At 39.1% G+C, this 21,757-nt stretch overlaps 2 protein-coding genes across 2 annotated transcripts; both read left to right on the top strand.

The window, feature by feature from the left end:
- The first annotated feature begins 8,493 nt into the window (after positions 1-8,493).
- On the top strand, positions 8,494-10,782 carry hoxc11a (homeobox C11a). Its single transcript, XM_067526650.1, has 2 exons — positions 8,494-9,262; positions 10,550-10,782. Exons 1-2 carry the CDS (start codon positions 8,509-8,511, stop codon positions 10,780-10,782), a joined length of 987 nt encoding a protein of 328 aa, XP_067382751.1. The 5' UTR covers positions 8,494-8,508.
- A 7,401-nt stretch (positions 10,783-18,183) lies between these two features.
- On the top strand, positions 18,184-21,422 carry hoxc10a (homeobox C10a). The gene is made up of 2 exons (XM_067526651.1): positions 18,184-18,898; positions 20,633-21,422. Exons 1-2 carry the CDS (start codon positions 18,184-18,186, stop codon positions 20,908-20,910), a joined length of 993 nt encoding a protein of 330 aa, XP_067382752.1. The 3' UTR covers positions 20,911-21,422.
- The last annotated feature ends 335 nt before the right edge of the window (positions 21,423-21,757 follow it).

Here is a 21,757-nt window from a genome sequence, read left to right as displayed (position 1 = left end):
ACAATTATTACTATTTTATAGTAGGCCGGCAGGATACAGCAAGTATACAAGTTCTTTAGCTTCAAACCAAAAACCTTTTTCACATTATCTCTGAGGTCTTGTGGTTTCCCTTAAGCTTGACCTAATCAATGACACTGGTATGCTACAAGCCTATAACGGCGCAGCTAAACGTGCAATGGCTCTGTAAAGCAGTAATAGGGTTACACCCCAGTGCTCCATATAGTCGAGCTTCTTCAACTGGCTGTTCCCTGTACATCTTTTCTTCTGCTTTAGGGACTTCAACACGTGATAACTGCACATCAAAACATGTGCATGTATAAATGCACACATACGGTTGAGATAAAAAATCTTTGTCAGATAGCAAGCTAAAGAACAGATGGGTTAATAATCAAACCATAATCCACAAAGCTCTCCCTACTGGCAAGCAAGTGTAAAGCAATGCGGGGCTGCAGTGTGTTCCTATTAAATAACTAACTAAGCATTGATGCGTTTGTCATCAACATTTTCCAGTTACATTTAGGGGAAGTAAGTCTACACGTAGCTATCATGTTGTCACATATTTGAGATCAGGTATTGCCTTTTCACTGGACTGTGAGCGGCTGCTCCTGCAACCAAATCACTGAATGGCATTAAGATGCGCCTGATACACACGCAGAGATGATCACGTTTTTCTTGTATTACACTTATACTGAACAATTGTAAATTGTGATATACGATTTAGTGTGACAAGATATTTAAGATGATTGAAGCTTTTCAGCAGTGCACTTGCCTGTGTTATAGCAGTTACAGTGTGCTATTTCTGGAGCTGACGGAAACCTCTGGTTTACTTGGCTTCAAACATCAACCTTCCCAAGTTTGGTCGACTGTAGCCTAAACAGCAAATATCATCCTTGTGTATTCTTCAACATAAAACAAAAGTGTTAATGTATTATTTACAACGTATATGTATATGCGTCAAAGAAAAAGGATGTGATGGACGCGCTGCCGCAATGCTTCAGTTTGCAGATATTATTAACGGTAACATTTCCAACATATTTTTTTTATGAAGGATCAAAACACATGTTGTAATCTACTCCACTTGCTTGTTAATGTACAATAAACGTCTAGTCAAAATGATAGTTGATATAACGTACTTTTGCGCATCTTATTAACAAAGGGTTGGATAATCATTTTTATTCAATTATTGCCTATAATTTCAACACCTATGCCAAAATAACTTTTAGCAATTGAATTTCAATTGTTTCCTTCGTATAATAGAAGAAAAGCAAGTCTAATGTTATAATGGACATATCTGGCAAGGACATTACTGTTTCAATATACCTTAATCAAAAGAAGACGCAGCGCATTAATTTTAAAGTCATAAATGGGCTGCTTGTGATACATACGAGATGCAAAGTATAACTTGTAAATACACCAACTGTTTGCTGCAAAACGATATATATATATATATATATATATATATATATATATATATATATATATATAACCAAGCAACATGAAATAATACGGCTGATATCTTAAATTGCCTGTATTGAAATTGAGCATCCAGAGGACATCATTCATAACAGCGCCAGTATTTTTAGTTCATGAGCCGCAGTGTTGACTATAGACGGAGACAAACTACTGTATTATATTTGTCAGTTTCCTTGTTTAATGGCTTACAGGAAAACAAAAGATGCAAAATTCTTGACACAATCTTGACGTTCTTGTTTTTCCCCTGGCACCTGATACAATATTTCGAAAATATTTAAAGGTAGAAAAGTAGAACTTATTTCATGTAGTTAAACTGTGTATGTTGTAGAGTTAGGGGACAAAGAACCCATGAAGTGTAAAACAAAAAAAAACAAAACAAAACAAACAAATAAACAAAAAAACTCGTAGCAGCAACATCTTCACAACTTCCAGGATAACGCGAATCCTATTAAGATAAAATTATACAAACTGCTTTGTGTGTGCAGGTTGATAAGCTGATACCTGTGTAAAGCAGTGGGGTTATTTGAAGAGAATACCGTGACAGTCTGGTCTTTGAAGGGGGACAAATGGACATCTGAGCATGTAGATTTAACTTGAACTTCATGACAGTCTATTCGTAAGGGACTCTTCTGTGTAACCTATTTGTTTAGCATTTTGGATTTTCCTTTTGAAAAATAGCCTTGTGTTGGAATTGTCTTAAGCCCCCAAAAAACATTTAAACATTTTAGTGCGTCAATGTCAATCCTTCCCCCCCAAGTCAAAATCATCATTGTATAGCGGTTAATATTAGTTGTCAGGTTTTGTCTACATGTTAATTTAATATATTTAACTCCTACTCAGAAGAAATTTGTCGCTATTGCGAGAAACTTTAAGATATTTGATTGTAAAGAGGATGATATCTCAGAAGGCTTTGCGGGTCTTTACAATAGGTCTTTCATTGCTCTTGAGTACTTTTGACTTTGAGACTGTCTAAATCTGTTTATGGCGGCCTGTCTCCGTGTCCCAAAGGTCAGTGAGCTTCACAGTGCCCTTCGCAGAGAACTTGTGTGGCATGTGGCCTGCGTCCCCCGCCACCCCTCTGCTGTTTATGGTACGAAGCTGGCTGGAGAAATGGAAAGCAATGTTATTTCTACTAAAGTGTGTGTGTGTGTGTGTGTGTGTGTGTGTGTGTGTGTGTGTGTGTGTGTGTGTGTGTGTGTGTGTGTGTGTGTGTGTGTGTGTGTGTGTGTGTGTTGGAGGGCATGGTGAGCAAGTCTTTTGAAGGAGTGTTAATGTGAAAAAGAGGATAGGTAGAATGCTTTCTCTCCCTTCAGAACTATTGTATATTGATTTTGACATGATTTGAAATGAGTTCTCTGTGAAATGTACCATCTTATCAATTTGTTTTTAAACAGGAGCGCGCGTTTTATCGTGTGAGGGTTTCACTGCGGCCTTAAATGATACAGATTTCTCTTAGACCATTATCGATGGAAGGAGACAAAGCATGTTAAAATGCTGAAATGAATTGAAGTTGCAATTTGAAATTCTTAGCCAGTCGTTCTCATTTTGTTTATTTAACTTATTGAAGTACCATGTACCATGTAGTATTTTTGAATGGTTTGACAACATAGTAGCTAACTATGCAAAGCATGTGTCCGGCATTTGTCAGTGACTGGCGCGTTATATTGCGTTTTCAACGTGCTTAATAAATCTATAGTTTCTGTCCTTGCGTCTCAGAGGCTTGATGTGATTTTCATAAATGTTAAGTATTTGGAGGTGGAATTTCTTTTCCAGTTCGTCACTTGGGACCGCAGCGCACTCACTGAAGGTCAAGTATGTAACACAGCGCTGCACAATCCGACGGTGCCTTAAAGCTCTTACAATTGTAGATGGCAAATCGTGTCACCTGTTCAAGTTCGTCCAGTATCGGTTAAGAGCACAATATGTTTAGCTAGGATTACATATTTTCCTATATGAATTTTGGCATGTAGCTTCCATATATTCAACGGAAGAAAGGGCTTGAAAGATCCGGAGTTCACCCGGGGAAAGGCAGACATTAGCACTAAGTGTTTGGGCAGACATTTCACTGATATCGGAGCCAAAAAACGAGTGCCTGCTTGGTCTCAGTTTATATAAATATTCAACCTACATTCTAAATTTGGACTGATTGCAATTCAGTTACACACAAATGATCTGCTTTTGTGAGCATTTAACGAGGATTTAATTTGTCATCTGGTTGAACCCCTGCATGCACAGCACACAACATTGCAACTAAGGTAGAAAAAAATGTGTATAATTACTGTATATAACCAAACTGTCAATATGTGATCACGCTCAGATTTCTCTGCCAACTAAACGCAGTATTTGCAAATCTGGAAATGCCAAAACGAACCTTTGTGTAATGTTAAGCGTAATGTTAAGCATGCGTAATTCTGAGGCTTTTTGTGCTTAATTTCCGAAACCTGCGAAAACAGTTTATGTCTGAATAGTTTGCCAAAACGGAATTGTTTCTAACACTGGGTATATTATCCCCGGTCATTTTAAAGGGGTTTTGGCATTTAAGCAGATTATTTGTGTAGTTAAAAGTCCACTGCATGCCGAGACTAAAAATATATTTTAGGTTATATCCACATGTGACAACCCCATAGCCTCCAGTTCCATTCTCACAAATGCTCTTTATTTTGCCTTTTCTGAAATAACAATACCGTGAAAGCTAAGAGCCCTGTCCGCAAGATATCTAACACAAGCTTACTTTTCATTTTTTATTTGTAGAATTTGTCTAAAGATAGGTGTTCAGTGTTTACTGTTCCTCAGTCCAAAGGACTTTCAGGTTTTTCTAGGACACCTAAATAGTAGCTCTTGCCAGCAGCCACTACTGGGCGATTTCTTGTGATGTGAAATCATTTAATACTTCTAATAAAAAAGTTAACACATTGTTGTGAAAGCTTTATGTCCCAGTGGTTGAAAGAGAAATACACTCTCGAGATTGCTTTAAATGTAACAACACACATCTTTATCTTGTAGGCTATTGTTGCCACTACAGACGCTTCATGCTAGGTGCGTTCACTGAGACCGTAGTAAAAACAAAACAAAACAAAAACCACAAGGCTCTTTAGTGTTGCTTGAAACTGTTCGCAGCTCATACAGCCAGGTTTAACTGCCCGACTTACATCCAATTAAACTTATCTAGGCCATGAGGGGACAGTAATATGATTACGCAGGCTTCCCACATGTAGTCTTGACTGTGAAGTGCGCCCATCGTGTACATGTATGTGTGTGTGTGTGTTTCTGCGTTTGTGTGCGTGGCAAGTGTTGTATTTTCTGGCACACGATTTATTGCCACAGACCCAAAACATTCTGTATATCTGGGAGCGTCCTTTTTGAACCGAGGGTACTTTTTTAACAAGAGGGTAACACATAAGTTAAACATAGTATTTGTGGTTCTAGAAAATAGCCTAAATTCCACAGACAATGGCGTAAAATGAGTGGTCCAACAGTAATATTTAAGCGACGAACCACAAAGGTTTAAAACAATCACGGTTGCATTGGAGCGGACAGCATAACATTTTGACTATCACAGTGAACATTGGAAACGGCGTTGACATTACTGTTTAGCATTGTGTGAGTCCTTATACTATAGTAGGCTATAGGGAGCTTTGCGTATGCTTAGTCTGCTTATTTGGTGCAACCATATCAACTTTTCCTGGGTCCTACTGCTAGCAGAATATCAGCTTCTGTGAATCGTCACATGGTAACCCTATTCTTTGACTAATGATCATAGCTCACCAAGGACAGAATAGCCGATGTTTAAGCCCTCAGATGGCGGATATAGCCAAGTGATGGATGTTGACTGGTCATATTTTGCCATTTATGACAAATACTGCAACGCAGCTAGGAGTACTATTTCCCACTGGTTTAAAAGCCATTCAGCTTGCCTAACATGTTGTCTTTTAAACTTCTCTTTTGGATTTTAATTTGTTTTGATTAGCAGCGGTAACTTTTGAATTTTAATAGTGCGTCATTTATTCATACTCTCACATTAGTTATTTATCGCCCTAATACACATCATTGAAATTATTATGATGAGGAAGTGATTTGACAACATTGTTTCGACCTGTCTGCTTTTGTAATATTATTGCCAACTCCTTATATTTTTTATTTTCAAGCCTTTATGATCAAAGTCACGTTAACACATGGATACATACAAGTGGATACATACAAGTGTCATTATTCAAAAAATTGAATTAAATTAGTATCGTGACTTTTTAGTCTTTAGAAATTCAAATTAAAGTCTGCGTTTCAATGTACTGTCTATTTCATATTGTTAAAATAGGCAATGACATTTTGATGTGCCAGTAATTATTATTATTGCCACTGCACAACACTGATTTTGCAGCATGTGTAGAGCATGTGTGAAGCATATGTCCATATAGGCCACAGGGCAGTATATGTACACAAATATTTCCATAGCTGTGGTTGTTCAATAACCAAAAGTTACACATCAGTAGCTCTGCTTGAAGGAAAAAAAATTAACTGACAATTTCTTGTTTTTCTTACTTTCTATTGCAGTCACATGCTTTCTAATTTGGAGTATTTTAAAATGTTTCGTCTTACATACAATTTAAAGAAATAGAATATGAGACGTTTATGATATTATAATAACATTAGACATAGAATATGAGACCTTTATTATATATTTACTATATATACATATTTTAATCTGAATTGCTTCTTTGTTAATAAACAATCAAACCCTGATTTGAAAAAATGCATTTTGGTGTTCGGTGTGAAAATTCAGCCATTGATGGTTTTTTGAGTTTCTACAATATCTAGTTGCTGAAATCCAAATTCCTCTCATTCTCAGAGTTTATGGTTTTCTATAGAACAAAGGGATTTAGCGTTACCACAGCCATTCAGAGTTTTATGGTGGATGCAGAGAGGATTTTAGTGGTCAAATTCAAGTGCTGTGTCTGGGCAGCTGTCTGCTTTCATTGTACTTGGATGCAGGATGCATCATCTGAGGCAACCTTTTGTCTGTGAGGGTAGTAAACAAGCTAATGCCAATGCCACCTTTTTAATAAATACGCCTGCAGTGGACTCTCGTTTCCAGAGCTGACGTCTGATGGTGTTTCTTGTTTTTGCTTTGCTGTTGGGAATCACCCAACACACCAACTTTGTTTTCAATTATTTTTAAACAACACAGGTGAGCCATAAGAGGTTGTAATACAACAATGGTGTTATCGGTGTATTGGCCAATAATTCAAGAGTCTATTGAAACATTTAGGAAGTAGCCTATAATCATAAACAATGGGCCATCATATTAATTTCACCTTGTAATAGTATCAGTTAGTCTATAAAGATTCAGAGATGGTCCTCGGCAGAACAATTAAAAGTTTACAATGACGCAGGAAAGAACACACAGGAGCATCTTTTCACTAAACTATATGTTTTATTTCAATTTGCTTTTCAAAAAAGAATAAAGGAGAACTTGCCTCTTTTAAACAAATGACCACAGCTGGGACACTTTTTTTCTTTCCCTATTTTAGAGGGAAACATTCATACTGTCAGGCCAATGCGGGAAGTCAGAGTTGTCTACACGTAGCTGGTTGTAAGACACATTGTTGCTTTGCCTTGAAGGATAAAGATAATAGTTGCAACCCAAAACATTGAATTTGATTTTATTTAAGGACAAGTTATGTCCCAACGTATCAGTGTGAATATTTTGGAGATGTTATGGTGGTGTAACCACTCCAAACTGGTGGTGTAAGCACTCCAAACCAATTTTGATGGGACCAATTACCTTTGCCTGAGTTTGTTTTTTGTGTAATTAGGGCACTTTTTTTTCCCAAGAGGAGATGCACGGTGTAAGGTCTTCACTTGTAGTATTGCTGCAGGAAATCCAGAACTTGGGTTTTAAATTGCTCATTTGTTCTCGTGGACTCTGTCATGATCCAAAGTCAAAGGCAGTAATGAGAGTGGGCCGGTAACATTAGCTTGCTCATTCAACAGGAATACTGTGTCTTTCCCATTTTCCTTGCTTCAACATCACTTTGCATCGTAATTATAGTCGTGCACCACTGGTTCAGTGTAGCAAAGCTTTTCATTTAGTGAAAGAGAAGGACAACTAAATTAAATGGATGACGAATTAATATGCTGCACAATTTTAAATAGATGAAGAAGACTCATTCACACCTTAGCTTAAAAATCGTGTGCTTAGCAGATTTATGTAGCCACTAAAGGATAAAAGACATCAAAAGAAATCATAAGCCTTATTAAAAGATCTCCTGAATATTCACAAACCAAAGTGTAAAAATACCTTGTTTCAGAGATTTGTGTAACACAAGTCATTCACTGTGATTTTTTCAACGTTTTGTAAATAGTGAAACCATGATGGTGCTCATGGGATCGCTTTTAACGGGCTTGTACTTTATTTGGGCTACATTCACAGCATTTACTGAGCATAGCGTAGTTTTTTAATGCAGATTTTGTAGTATGTGCAACAGTATCAGGGATAATTGTGACTTATTCTGTGACTAAAAAAGACAATCAGCATCATTATCAGTTGTCCATTACAATCCGTGATAGGGCTGCTCATTCTATATGGTAATAATTATTATTGTAATAATAATAACCTTACCTGCAAAACGCAATAACAATATGATATGCATGTTACTCAGTTCACTCTGCAATTTGAGCTATGCCTGTTGGGAGCTGTAGCTGTTTAGCTAGCTTACCACCAGCCCATAAACATAAACACACAGCACACATCTTTCTAATTGTTATAAGCCAAAAAACTGGAATCTGTTACTGGTTTTCTTGGTGAGCCTGTGCTGTTTGAAATTTATTCGTTTGAACCTCCTCGATCTTACCTAAAGCCAACCACTCCTACACATCCAACTCTTCCAAATTGATATATGACAATATCTACTTTCGATCACGTGTCCGCGGGGCGACTTAGACGGATTGCGCGTCATCTCGCCTTCCCAAAATTTTCCCTTCTGCTGCAGCTCGTATCCAAAACATCTATCTATAGTACGGAGTACGAGAGAGAGAACGATGTTTAACTCGGTGAATCTGGGGAACTTCTGCTCCCAGACGCGCAAAGACCGGACATCCGAGTTTGGGGACAGGACGGGTTGCGCGTCCAACATCTATCTCCCCAGCTGCACCTACTACGTTCCCGAGTTTTCTGCCGTCTCCTCGTTTCTTCCACAGGCCCCGTCCCGGCAAATCAGCTATCCTTATTCCACGAATCTGTCTCAAGTGCAGCCGGTACGGGAAGTTTCATACGGCTTGGACCCTGCCAGTAAATGGCACCACAGAAGCAATTATGCATCGTGCTACTCGGGAGAGGATCTGGTGCATAGGGACTGTCTTCCACCATCCACCATGACAGAAATGCTTATGAAGAACGAGAGTGTGTACAGCCACCACCATCATCACACCCACCCGGGCTCTAATCACCCCTCCACAGGTTTTTACTCCGGCGTGGGGAAAAACAACGTCCTCCCGCAAGGGTTCGATCGCTTTTTTGAGACCGCATACTGCAGCAGCACGGACAATCAGTCAGACAATTGTTTACAAAAGGGCGACGGCGGAAAGCTGGAAAGCGACTCCCAGCAGCAACAGCAGCAGCAGCAGCAACAACAACAGCAACAACAGCAGCAGCAGCAACAGTCCACGGCGTCTGTGGCCGGAGCCCCGGAGCAGGAAAAAGACCCAGAAGATGAGGAGGAACACACAAATTCAGGCTCGTGTACTTCTTCCGCAACAACCAAGGACGGCAACGCCAGCAAGAGCAGCCACACGAGTAGGTATACCGAAGCTGTAAAATGGGGGAAGGTTAAGGGGACTAGCCCGGTGTTTTGTCGGTCAGATTTTATGTGGAGTTTTATAAGCATTCAAAGGATTTTATTATAACCCTACAAAGCTCTTTCTTGCAACGAGAAGAATTTTTACGATGGGAAAGCGCTTTGAAAAAAGGGAGATGTTATACACAGTCGCCTCTATGGTGAGAGTCTGTGAAATTTTTAAGAGAGAGCTATTGTGACAAATGTTAACTTTGATCATGAACTTGCGTTGGGAATTTTAAGGGATTTTCTCGTTGGGCTGTCGGGAGTAAAAACCAATTGGGCAGAACATTGCTGTTGGCGTCTTGTGAATTTTGTTTTAGCACAGGGTTTGTCCGCAAAACACATGCTATTACACACTTTACGGTTAGATGCATCTATCTATCTATCTATCTATCTATCTATCTATCTATCTATCTATCTATCTATCTATCTATCTATCTATCTATCTATCTATCTATCTATCTATCTATCTATCTATCTATCTATCTATCTATCTATCTAACGTTTCCTCCATTTACAAATACACAGCAGCCCTTTTAATAAAACTTAGGCTATCTTTAGATCTATGTAAGATTGCTTTTTCATTTGAATTGTTTAATAATGTTGTGCACGCTTTAGCACTTTGTTCACTTAATACTTAACTATACTGAACTGCAGCACACATTTTTCTATCCTATTTGTGTTTAAACCCATGCACGTTGCATCAGCCCAGTCTGGCAAGTTAACTGAAGCTGTTTGCCCTTCTTCCACACAGAAAACGATAAAGAAAAATCTATTTCCCAAGTCATCTGTTTGATAAGAGGTTATAGGACCACAGCGCTCTGTATAGGCCACTGCATTTCAACTCACTGCCAAAAGATTGTGTAAATTGTTAGATTGACTCCAGAGGAATGTGACGCGAATAATGCGGTGAAATACTTTTGTTGTTGTGTATTTATAACAGATAAACACGTACTTAGAGCCTGTAAGTTGATATTATTTACTCCAGACGATCCGGATATTTAACACTCTTTATGGCTGGTTGATCTTAGCCTCGGCTACTTTGCTTGATGAATGTTGACTGAAATGTTATCATTGCTAATGCAACTGAAACTCAATTCTTTGCACCTGGCAAGCAAACCGCCTCCTCAGCAGTGAAGCCCTTTTTTGTTCCCTTTTTTGTATTTATTATTGATAATTCATGTGACCTCGTGACTATTTCCCGTGACACTCCGATTAAAATTTTTATCTGACTTTTCCTTTAGGCACTCCTCGCACAAGGAAGAAGAGGTGTCCATATTCCAAGTTTCAGATTCGGGAACTGGAGCGGGAATTCTTCTTCAATGTTTACATCAACAAAGAAAAAAGGCTTCAGCTTTCTCGAATGTTAAACCTCACCGACCGCCAGGTTAAAATTTGGTTTCAGAATAGAAGAATGAAAGAGAAGAAGCTGAGTAGAGATCGCCTCCAGTACTTCTCTGGAAACCCCCTATTGTGAGCAGGAGCAGAATGTGTCACAGTCTTGATCAATGACATTAAGGCCTACTCTTACTGAATTGAATTGTAATGGTGGTCAGACCCTTTTTCTAGAGGAGCCCATATCACCAACAGTGCAATGTTAAAGTGGACAGTGGACAGTAGTAATGGGCCTGTTTAGAAAAATCGCCGTTTTCTTGTTGCCCTACAGGCGGAGGTGAATTTCTGGCAGGTCCCTAAAAAGGCCTACGTGGTTAGAATAATCATTTATATGCTGTTCTTGGATATGTCCCTCTATTTATCACGATTCTCTATTGCGTTTATTCTATTGTTCATATAGACATATTTGTTAATAATATCAAATGTAACTAATAGGTTGAATCCCTATTGCGCAGACAACTTTTAGTTGTTCCCCTTCCCTCTGGATTATGTATATAGCATTTCAGTATCTAATTATTTCTGGACCAGAGTGTGAACAAGATATAGAAAGTCTCCAGGCTGCATTTTTCGTCATTAAGAACTGTGAAAGTATATCCCCCCTCCCCCCTGTACAGAGTAGCCTATGCAATGTGCATTCGTAACTGTAAATAGGCGTATGGTGAAGTTCATTTTTACCTGTCCCTGCTGCTACTTTTCAGTACAGTGCCCATACCGTTTTAACAGCTTTAATACCAACACTCGTTAAATTATTTGCTTAAAACATTGGTGCTTTGGATCCCAGACAGAAAGAATAAATTGTCGGCCTGTGTGTCATTAATATAATACCTATGAAATAAACACGAACGTATAGGCAAAACCCAGCGACTGTGTGCTTTTTGTGCTGTCACAGTTCCCTTTGCTGATAAAACTGTGTATTTATTTATGATAGTGTTTGCTGTTTACGCATTGTCGTAAGTCAAAGGCTTTTGGAAATGGCAACCTCTCACGAATGTGTGTAGCCTAAATATAGTTGTTCTTACATACATGACGTGCACGTATTAAACTATGTTAATACATACACACATTTGCAGTAGGTTTGGTAGCGGTTGTGAAACCAAGGAGCAGTGTCGGCGGGCCTCCACTTGTCAAGTTTTAGGCTATTTTAAGGCCACGCCAGGCTGAAAGATCATGTTTGAACTGTGGCAAGCGTGTTAAACATAGATAGAGCCCAGATCTTAGAAATGTAAAGAAAGCTAGTGGAATGATAACCTCTTTTAGTGCCCACTAAATGGAATCGCCACTCTTGTTGTCTAGACACTGCCATAAAGACACAGGCACTAAATGGCTATTTTTTTTTTCTCTTAATTGCACCGTCTGTTTGGGAAGGGAATGGCGTACACTTCCGCAGTAAATTGTAAACAAGTAAGACTGGATGTCCAAAGGGGGAAAACTTGCCAGGAGTTTTTTTGACGTGAACTCAGCCCGTGTCTGAGACAAGACCACAACCCGCCCTGCATGCGACAGTCACGTCTACCATTGTAATATGAACAGTGGAAAACGACAGCAAATCATGTTTCCAGAGTAGAATTTAGTTTCCCTGACAAACCTTTATTTTCTAATAAATATTAAGAGATTTTGCATTTAAAAAATCTCGTATGTTATATCATACAGCTAAGCTTTTAAATAATAAGTCTACTGGTTTGAGCGGACCCTGAACCTTGGTCTATTTCAACACATGAGTTATGAATAAATAATCGTTGACTAATTGGGCCACATGCTAGGGGTTTTAGCAACGGATTGCAACGGCCAAGAAAATTATAATTGGCTAGCTTTTTTTTTTTTTGAATGTGTCCGGGTGTATACCCACCTTATGTGAACGCATGTGTATTATGTGCGTTGGCTCTCGTGTAACCAACATATGTGCAGGATGAGTGCATGTGTGCATTAAGTACAATTTATAATTAAATGTAGTCTTTGAACTTCAATAATGTCAAGGCCTTCACCTTTAACCCGCTGCAATAAAGTGGAATCAAGGAGCCCCTTTAGCCCGGAAATGTGTGCAGCGATGGGATGGGCCAGTGAGTGTGAGTGGGAAAAGAAAAAGGAATGTGTGTAGAGAGCAACTCTGACCCCTCGCATTAAACTACAGCAGGTAACTTTGCCAGCCTTAGTACGCCCAGTAAATACACTTTATTGTCCTTATAAAATGTATACGTTTTCATGCACGACACTCTTTAAAACATGTTGGTATAAACTGTAGGCCTATATGTGTATTATCTATAAAAAAAACACGTTGGTGTGTGGCTGTCGCAGTGTGCTTGTCATAATGGGTGGTTCTGTAAGTGTACACATGACGGGGTGTCTATATGTGTGTGTGGGTGTGTGAGAATCAGCCCATCCTTTCATTCTTGACTTTATTAGGTGTACGGATTAAAGAGGTTTTACACTTCACACCACATGTATGTACTGCTTATGTTTAGGTCAGGTAAGGGTCAATTGTATTATAAGCCTGGAAAAAATTTTCAGGTTTTGCTCAAAGTGTAAAATATTTAAATGTGAAGTTAGAAAAGAACAAGGAGAGACGCTACCGGCGATCCACACCTTTACATGCACTAACGCGAACCTGCCACGTATTTTCTTCAATGTCAGATTGAGCTCGGTAAGAAGGCGATACACACTAGTGGAGATCAAGGCTACAGGAGCCCATCTCTTGCCACACCCACCAACCTTGGCCCTGGGACTGTGACGTGGGTAATTTGTAGTTTTCTCCAACACACAACGTCACTAACACAGAGAGCGATGCAGAGGCTCCTGCAAATGTTTTCCATCAACCACATGAGGGCTAGGAGTCTCCCGGCCTCTGTAGTGTTTTGTTTGCTCAACGGGATCTTAAAAACGTTTCCTGAGATGGATGCCTCGGTGACACCAGAGTTGTCATTAGTCGTAGGGACATCGTTTTGCTGTGTGACAGAAGGACAGTCCACTTTTCTGAAAAGCAGCTTATATCATGTCTCAGTCTGGCTTTTGCATTTGGGTGTTGTGTTGAAGGAAAATGGCGGTGTGTTTTTATGTATATGAGGCGAATAAGGAAGGGAGAAAATCTTGGATCCATTAGAATGTAGCCTGAAAGAAACAAATAATTAATTTAGCTGCATAAAAATCTCTGATGCTATAAATACTATGAATTTGCTTTTATTTTGGCAAATAGTTATTTTTGTCTTGGATTCATGGCAGCTTGTGTATTTATGTTCAACGTTCGGAAGACGTGTTAAAAAACAAAAAACATAGAAACAGAATATTTTCGTATAAAAATATATTTTTTTTATTTTATTTTGTAGCATTTCCAAATATTGTGTTTCTCGTTAAAGATACCCATCCATCAGTTATAATTTGTTAATCGTTTTGTGTTTTACGTTCAATTGTGAAGCACATTTTAGGGGCATTTCTTTTTTTCTCGGCAAATACTAATCAAGGGGTTATGGGCTATTGCAGGGTTTTATACTACAGTGTACGACTCACATCTCAGCACCTATCCTGTTCTATAGGGCCATAAAACAGTTCGACGCCGTAAACGAGCTTCTGCTATTGCTGCAACCAAATAACTCTCAAAACGCTTCAATTTACATTAGCGCATTTGTTTGGTATTATTTATTTATTGTTGCCACCAAGCTTACAGTAATTTATAGAAAGTTTTCACTTAGATAAGGCCTCAGGGGGTGTATTTGCTGTGAGCGTCTGTGGTATTAATGTAATACTGTTGTCCTTTGATGGCAGTCACCACTCTGGTTTTTAATTAAGAACCTACATGATTCTGGCAACATAAATTAGTATTTGCGCATGGAGTGGACGGCAGCATGAAACAGGACACAAAGCAGAACCTCCTCACATCCAACTGGAAGGATAATTCAAAGTGCCTGCCAGGGGCAAATTAGTTCTGTCACCCCAGTGGCTCCTGATTAGTACAATAAGGAAACCAGCTACTATGCCTTCTGTTCTACAGCATTTCAAACCCATACCTGTATTAATTATAATAAGTGTCTCCAGGTTAGAATTCAATTGATCTACAATTTAGTGGTGAAAGTGCTGGCTATAGTTTAGACAAGTGTAAAGACCGTGGTTTAAAAAAAAAAAAAAATACTATTGCAGTCAACTCCGTGTGTGCATTTAGCCCAGGCTCGGATTGGCGAGCAGTGGGGCTATTCAGGGGCACTAAAATACAGCATATACACCTAAAAGAAGCATTTTTGAATATAAATCTGTTCACTTTAAAAAACATTTAAAACTTCCATTATGCCCAAATGACAACGTTTCTCTCTTTTAAATAACCCTCTGCTGTTTAATACTCCAAATACAAATCCAGGGCTACTGGCTGCAGTCAGTGTGTGATAGTACTGTGTGAACTGTACAATTTCGTGTGGTTGTTAATGGCTCAAATATTAATATATCATTAAGTCCAATTATACCAATTTAGTTTACTTTTTTGAGTGTTCAGAGTCAAATCTGTGGCACCAGGGTGCTAATTTTCACACGTTGTTCGGTCTGTGACATCACAACAGTCCTTCAATGACGCTGTCCACTATGTAACTACACATTACTGTTACACACTCTAATACACATTCTACTGTGACATCCCATTACCCTGTCTAATGTGTGACATTCCAAAAGTCTACCTTATGATTTCAGGTCTATGACATTATATAGTGCACATTCTGCAGCACTGCCAGGTGTAGTCTGAGGCATCACAATGTCTCTGCATATTTTGTATATGAAAGCATTATTGAGAACTCGGTGTTCCTTGCGAACACATAATTTGTTTTTTATGTACATGACTTTTTGTGCTAGGCTGAGTTTGAGGTAGCCTGCAGGCATGATGTGAAGATGTCATAAAGCATTTTTTCTGTGTCGGTGGTGCGATTTGAAAGAAAAGAGAAATATGGAGTGTGAAAATACCATCATTAATAATCTATATTCTCGTATGCTCCTATTTGCTGATGAAAACGCCATTTTTCAAAATGTTAGCTATTTTTTTTTAGGAGTATTTGACTGGCGGTTACATAGAAATGAATCCAGGTATCTTAAAAAGTGGAGTTTTTATCTGACATAAACAATTGGCGGCTGTGAGAGAATGCAAACACAGACACAATCATTTCTTTTGAACGTTTATTTCACTATCTTTACGCATCAGTGATTCAGTCTCGTCTGGAAACAGCGTTGTTTTTATGCAAACACAAACACAGCCAAACATTAATTGACACGAATTGATACAATATGTTGCCCTTGCCATTGAAAATGATATTTAACTGAACACAAACACAGACAGGCACGCGTGCACGTCTTGCATAAACCAAAATACTGGACACGAGTACGCACACTTAACGATTTATAAAAACATTTTAAACCGGTTAAACACATCCTGGCATCATACTCGTCAGTAAATGTTTGGCAAAGATCTTTTAGATCTATTTATAGGCCTAATTAGTTGTTGTCTCAAGTCAGCTTATTTGTTTAAAAATCAAAAGGGTTTTGCGGTAGCCCTAAAACCCTGTGTAAAACATGTAGCGTCACTGTAAGATAGAAAGAACGATGTGTATTTTAAATGTCAAGATTTGTATTGTAAGCTGTATTCTTTTGTTAAACAAAACAAAACAATAAACAATGTTATAATGTATGAACTAGAATTAGTATTGTAAGTGTGAACAAATTACAGTTTTAAAGTTTTGGAAAAATAAACCTATAGCCTCGGGAGCGATTAGGATCTCACGGAGTTGTAGCGGCAGATATGTAACTTTTTGCATTAATGTGTACAACTGTGCGTTTGTTTGACCTGCATGAATGTCCTAAATGTCCTAACTTCAGCACACACAGGCCCAACACAACACAACGATAGACTGGGGCTTATTAACACACCAACTCTCTGGGAGTTAGGAAATAATTGTAGCTTATGATGTGGAGTTGTAACTATATCTTAATTGTATTAACAGACACTGATTAGCATAACGTTTTGTTTTCATTTAGTCTATTTTGTGTCCACTAAACGTTTTTAGTCATAATTTTTTAAATGTGGATATTACGTGTATTCTTCGGTTAGATGTTGACACATTTACAATATTCATGTTTCAATATTCAGCGAGGTTCGGCTACAGTATTTAAGTTGTCATATTTGAAAAGTTTCTGTTTTCAGGTTTGCTCCTGAATGGGACAGTTTTTACATTTTTATGCAACGACATTTTAATAGGGAGAAAAGACAAAAGGAGACCAAAACCGCATCTATTTTTGTAAAAGTAAAAAGCTAGCATAACTGTTAATTACCAGGTCTGCAGGTCTGTGACTTGAGAAATGAGTGGCAAGAAGTATCCTGACAATACTATAGGAATTATGTCTAACATTGTGGCAGGTCTGCAATGAATCATTTATTAGGCTGCAAGATGTTTTATGTCCACAGTAAATACAAAAACAGTTATACTTAATGTAATTTTGAAAGTATTCAGTTTCGTTTACACTACATTTATAAATATGTTTTAGTCCATTCACCTGGGAACACATTTCATAGTATATTTAATATTTTTTAACCTACTTTAAAAAGAGAGCCTATTAAACAGCCAATTAAGCCAAATATAGTTAAATAAATAATAAAACCTACTTTGCTTTTGAATGGATTTTTGTACGATTTGTTGTGAGTAAAATCATATGAACATAAATGAAAACTAATAGTCCGCGGGTAAAAATAAAAGACCAGGCCGAGGTACAAAGTTTTATAATTCATTCAATGTGGAACTGTAATTATAATGTATTACATAATATTACACAAGCTTACATTTAACCAAAAGCCAACATTTCATCTTAAGTATTTCACAACATACAGACTGAAGCTGCAATCGTACTCAAAGCATGTCACGTTTCTCTTCAGATTTCCTTTTGACATGCGTGCGCACAGCTTACCTTGCTAAATCGATGGCAACAACAAAGCAAACCGTTGAAAACAAACGAAGCAGCATTGACACAAAATGAACTCTGTCCTGTGGCAAATCCTCCAAGGCTTCATGTTCACACTGCTGGTCTGAACACAAAGGAAATTACACTTTGAATCTACTTTCTTTCTTAAACTGAAAGTTTGAAGTTCAAAAGAATTGAAGATGTCAAAAGTCACGTAGTTCCTTTTAAAAGATCCTTGCTGCAGCAGGCGTCCTTTGTTCCTTCTGGTGTGGGCCTGCTGTCCTGATCACCGGGTGGACGCTAGGTGGCGCTCTCGCTCCACCAAAAACCTCCGGGTATTCCAACTTGACCGCGCTGACGTCAGATCAGTCTGGAGCATCAAGGCCACTTCCACGCCGCTATTGGTCTGAAAATCACATGACTTGTCTCCTTGCATCCATAATTATGTTACTGATATTTTTGCACCCCCCTCCAAAAGATGTCAGCATCTTACTGTCCTTGTTCTCCTGGAGAAATCCCGTAGTTTAGACCAGTGGAACACACCAAACGATCATTGTTGCTCAATGCAAAAATGACATGCCCGAATAATATAGCGCCCGGTAACTTCCTGATGGATTCCTTAATGGGAGGATTATCCTCCTTCAAGGGTGAGGGTTATTCCAGCAGCCCCGGGATGTACATCCACACATCTGCAGAGTACGGATATTCGGTGACGAGAAACATTGGAAAGGTTGGACGATCTTCACTCTCCAAAACAGACGACATTCCTCCGGGCTGTCTCCCGCTCAGCGGCTTCCAGGATGCACCCTACCTGTCAACACAGCTGGCCACATGGACCCCAGGCTGCAAACCCAGCAGGGACGAACAACCTGTTGCCCGGTGTTTACAACCCTGCTCGTTTCCAGCGGAAAACGTCAAAGAAGAGGCGTTTTGTTGTCTCTACCAGGATGACAGCAATAAGGGGAAGCAGACAACAGAGACGGCCACTTATATCCGGCTTGGGGACAATAGCTGCCAGCCTGGGCAAACTGCTGCCGCGTCCAGTGGCTGTTTCCAGGTGATCAACAGCGATAGGCCGCATCAGGACGACCCGCAGTTCATCTCCGGCTTTCCTCTCACCCGGTTGACGACATCTGTTAAATCAGCAACAGAATCAACGTTACCTTGCAGCAAATCGGCTCAGGAGACAACGAGAGAGATTTCAAAGGCAAATGAGAGTCAAAGCAGAATGGAAGAGAAGCCTAAGAGTGACAGCTGTTCAGATAACTCGGACGGGGAAATAAAAGGTAGACTACTACTATACCCCCCCCCCCCCACACACACACACACACACACACATACACAGACACACACACCTCAACCCTCCCCCGATACTAACGTACAAATGTACACTTTCATACATGCACGCGCACTTGCGCACACTCGCGCGTAATTAGTGTACAGTTCCACTTAAAGTTTTGTATGTGCACGCTGTGATGTGTCATGACCCAATCATAGAGATCTGTGTTGTTTGATAGCCATAGCCATGGGCTGTATGGGCATTTGACTGCCTCGCTTAGCAGGGGTTATGGTGCCCGTGGCATTTAACACCTTTCCATTAATGTGAGAATGTGAGATGGGTAGTTATCATTGAAATAAACACGCCCCCCACCCACCCACCCCCCCACACACAAGCAGACACACACATCCACACACACTCTTACATGGATCATTTAAAATCTGGAATGTAACTAGTTTCAACAAGACAATTTTACGCCTCAAAATTCTAGTGCTGCTTCCATATAAAATTAGACCGTTTTGATCCACACTTAAAAAACATTGTGGCATAACGCCCTGATTTTTTAAAGCCCTCAGAAAACATTTTCAGTATTTAACTTAAGAAAGCATTAGACTAAATATTCTTACGCTTCCCTGTCTAATTCAGGATTATTCTGTCCATTTTTTCTTACAAATTAAATTATTTAAACTATAAATCCACGTGTGAACATTATTTTCCTTTATAGTAGTTTATGCTTATTAGTTTCTTCTTCTTATTATTTTTTTTAGTTTAACAAAACCTCGAATTTATAGGCCAAGTCAAATAACAATAATTGACCAGTTATGGTCAGGATTTTAACGGTCAATCAACATCCAACAGTAATATTATTATCATTATTGTATATCATTGTAATTATTTATGCTAACAAATTGGTGCTAGCAATTTTCTGTAGCTCTTACATGTAATTTGTTTCATTTTACTGTTATTTATAGTTTAGCAAGCTTACGCGATAACCACCAAGGTACTTTATCTGTTAATCTCATTTTACTGAATTAAACGTTTTTATAGTGATTAAGTGTGCGAAACACAGTGAGTCTTGACATTAGAGTAATTATTACTGTACCGTGTGTGTGTGTGTGTGTGTGTTTGCGTGAGACAGAGATAGTGAAGCGGGTTATTCCCTTGAGACCGCAGCCTAATCAAGAAATTAACTGGATGAGCATCAGTGTGAGCATCAGTTTCCCTTGTAATCACCCACAAGCTTTGTTTCTATGTCTCAGTGTTTTTTTTTTCTAAATCTGGTATTGTGCTACAGAGACTCCCTTTTGTTTTGCTATAAAACTTTTTTTTTCATTTGGCTCTGGTGCACAAAAGTAATAAAATTTAATGGGAGTCTGAGGTCTAACATAGACAAAATAAGTGCTTACACATCCTAGGTGGATTTGATCTAATTATAGCTGTACATCACACAAAACCAATGCGCAAGTAGCAGGAGTTGTAGCAAAAGGTGGGGTACTCGGCGTGGTTCATTTGTTCAAGTGAGAGCCATGGAGAATCCGCATCCAGGTAAATCTGTTCTTACTTATTTTGTCCAGATCGATGATATCCATTGTGCATTTGAAAAATGGGCATGTACATAGCAGCCACTGTACTGATGAAGAATATTCAAATTTTGATGCCTGAACAATTTTTTAGGCCGAATTTAGCCAATATTGTTAATTATAGTTTGTTTGTTTTTTTCTTTTTCTTTTTGCTCCGTTAGATGATTTATCCGCGGAAAAGACAACGGGGAGCTGGTTAAAAGCCAAAAGTGGAAGGAAAAAGCGGTGTCCCTACACAAAGCACCAGACGCTTGAGCTGGAGAAGGAGTTCTTGTTCAACATGTATCTTTCTCGGGAGCGCCGCCTGGAGATCAGTCGGAGTATCAACCTGACCGACAGACAGGTCAAGATCTGGTTCCAAAATAGACGCATGAAGCTCAAGAAGCTCAACAGGGAGAGCCGAGAAAGGGAGCAGAGTGCAATTTACAACTACTCCTGAAGAGATTTTTACCTTCACACACGTTCACACACACACTCATACACATGCACAAACATACTCTCGCACATGCATATGTATAATACGTACAAATATTGACAGACATGCATGAGTCATCTTATAATACCTTCAACAACAGTTTATCGTTTTTCTCTAACGTACACACTACACACAGAGCGTGCCTTCTAATATGTTTCAAATGCTGCAACCTGCAACAGCATTGTAACAGTGAGGTCCTGTTACATCTGATAATTATAACGTGAACAAAACAAAAGGACGAGGCGAGCTCAAGCACTCTATAAGTCGTAGCATGTAAGCAGTTTCACTTTGCAGAGCTATAATTAATTTTTGTGCAATTTATTCGCTGGTGTCTGTTGCTGTGGCATATATGTGTTGTGTAATGTGCATGATGATATTAAGATATGTCATAGCAAACGATTCCAAAACACTAAAAGAACGGGGAAGTGGAAAGGTATTACCAACTTTGTCCTTCCCCTGGCGTAGTGGTGGAAATGAGAAGGCGGGAGAGACACTGCGGATGAGAGAAGGAGATCATGGCAGTTTTAATAGAAGTGAGAGACCATAACGTTGATTTAAATATTATCCAGGTGACCACAGTAAGTCAAGGTCATAAAATTCTAATGTCAGGTTCGCCCTGGAAAGCGTTGGGGGTGGATTTTATGATCTGCAAATATAATGTGCTGCAGCAGTAAAGATGCGTTTAAAGGTGTGTGTGTGTGGAGGAGGGCTAATCCACACAGCAGAGACCGCAATGTGCAGGATCTAGGCAAGGCTCTGGGCTGGAAGGAGCAGCCGCCTCTTCCCGGGATAATGAAGCTTCATGGGACAT

Source organism: Channa argus, chromosome 13 (genome assembly GCF_033026475.1).
Source record: "Channa argus isolate prfri chromosome 13, Channa argus male v1.0, whole genome shotgun sequence".
NCBI classification, from domain to species: Eukaryota; Metazoa; Chordata; class Actinopteri; order Anabantiformes; family Channidae; genus Channa; species Channa argus.
Note: the sequence above shows the minus strand (reverse complement) of the source record. Positions and strands in the feature narration are given on the sequence as shown.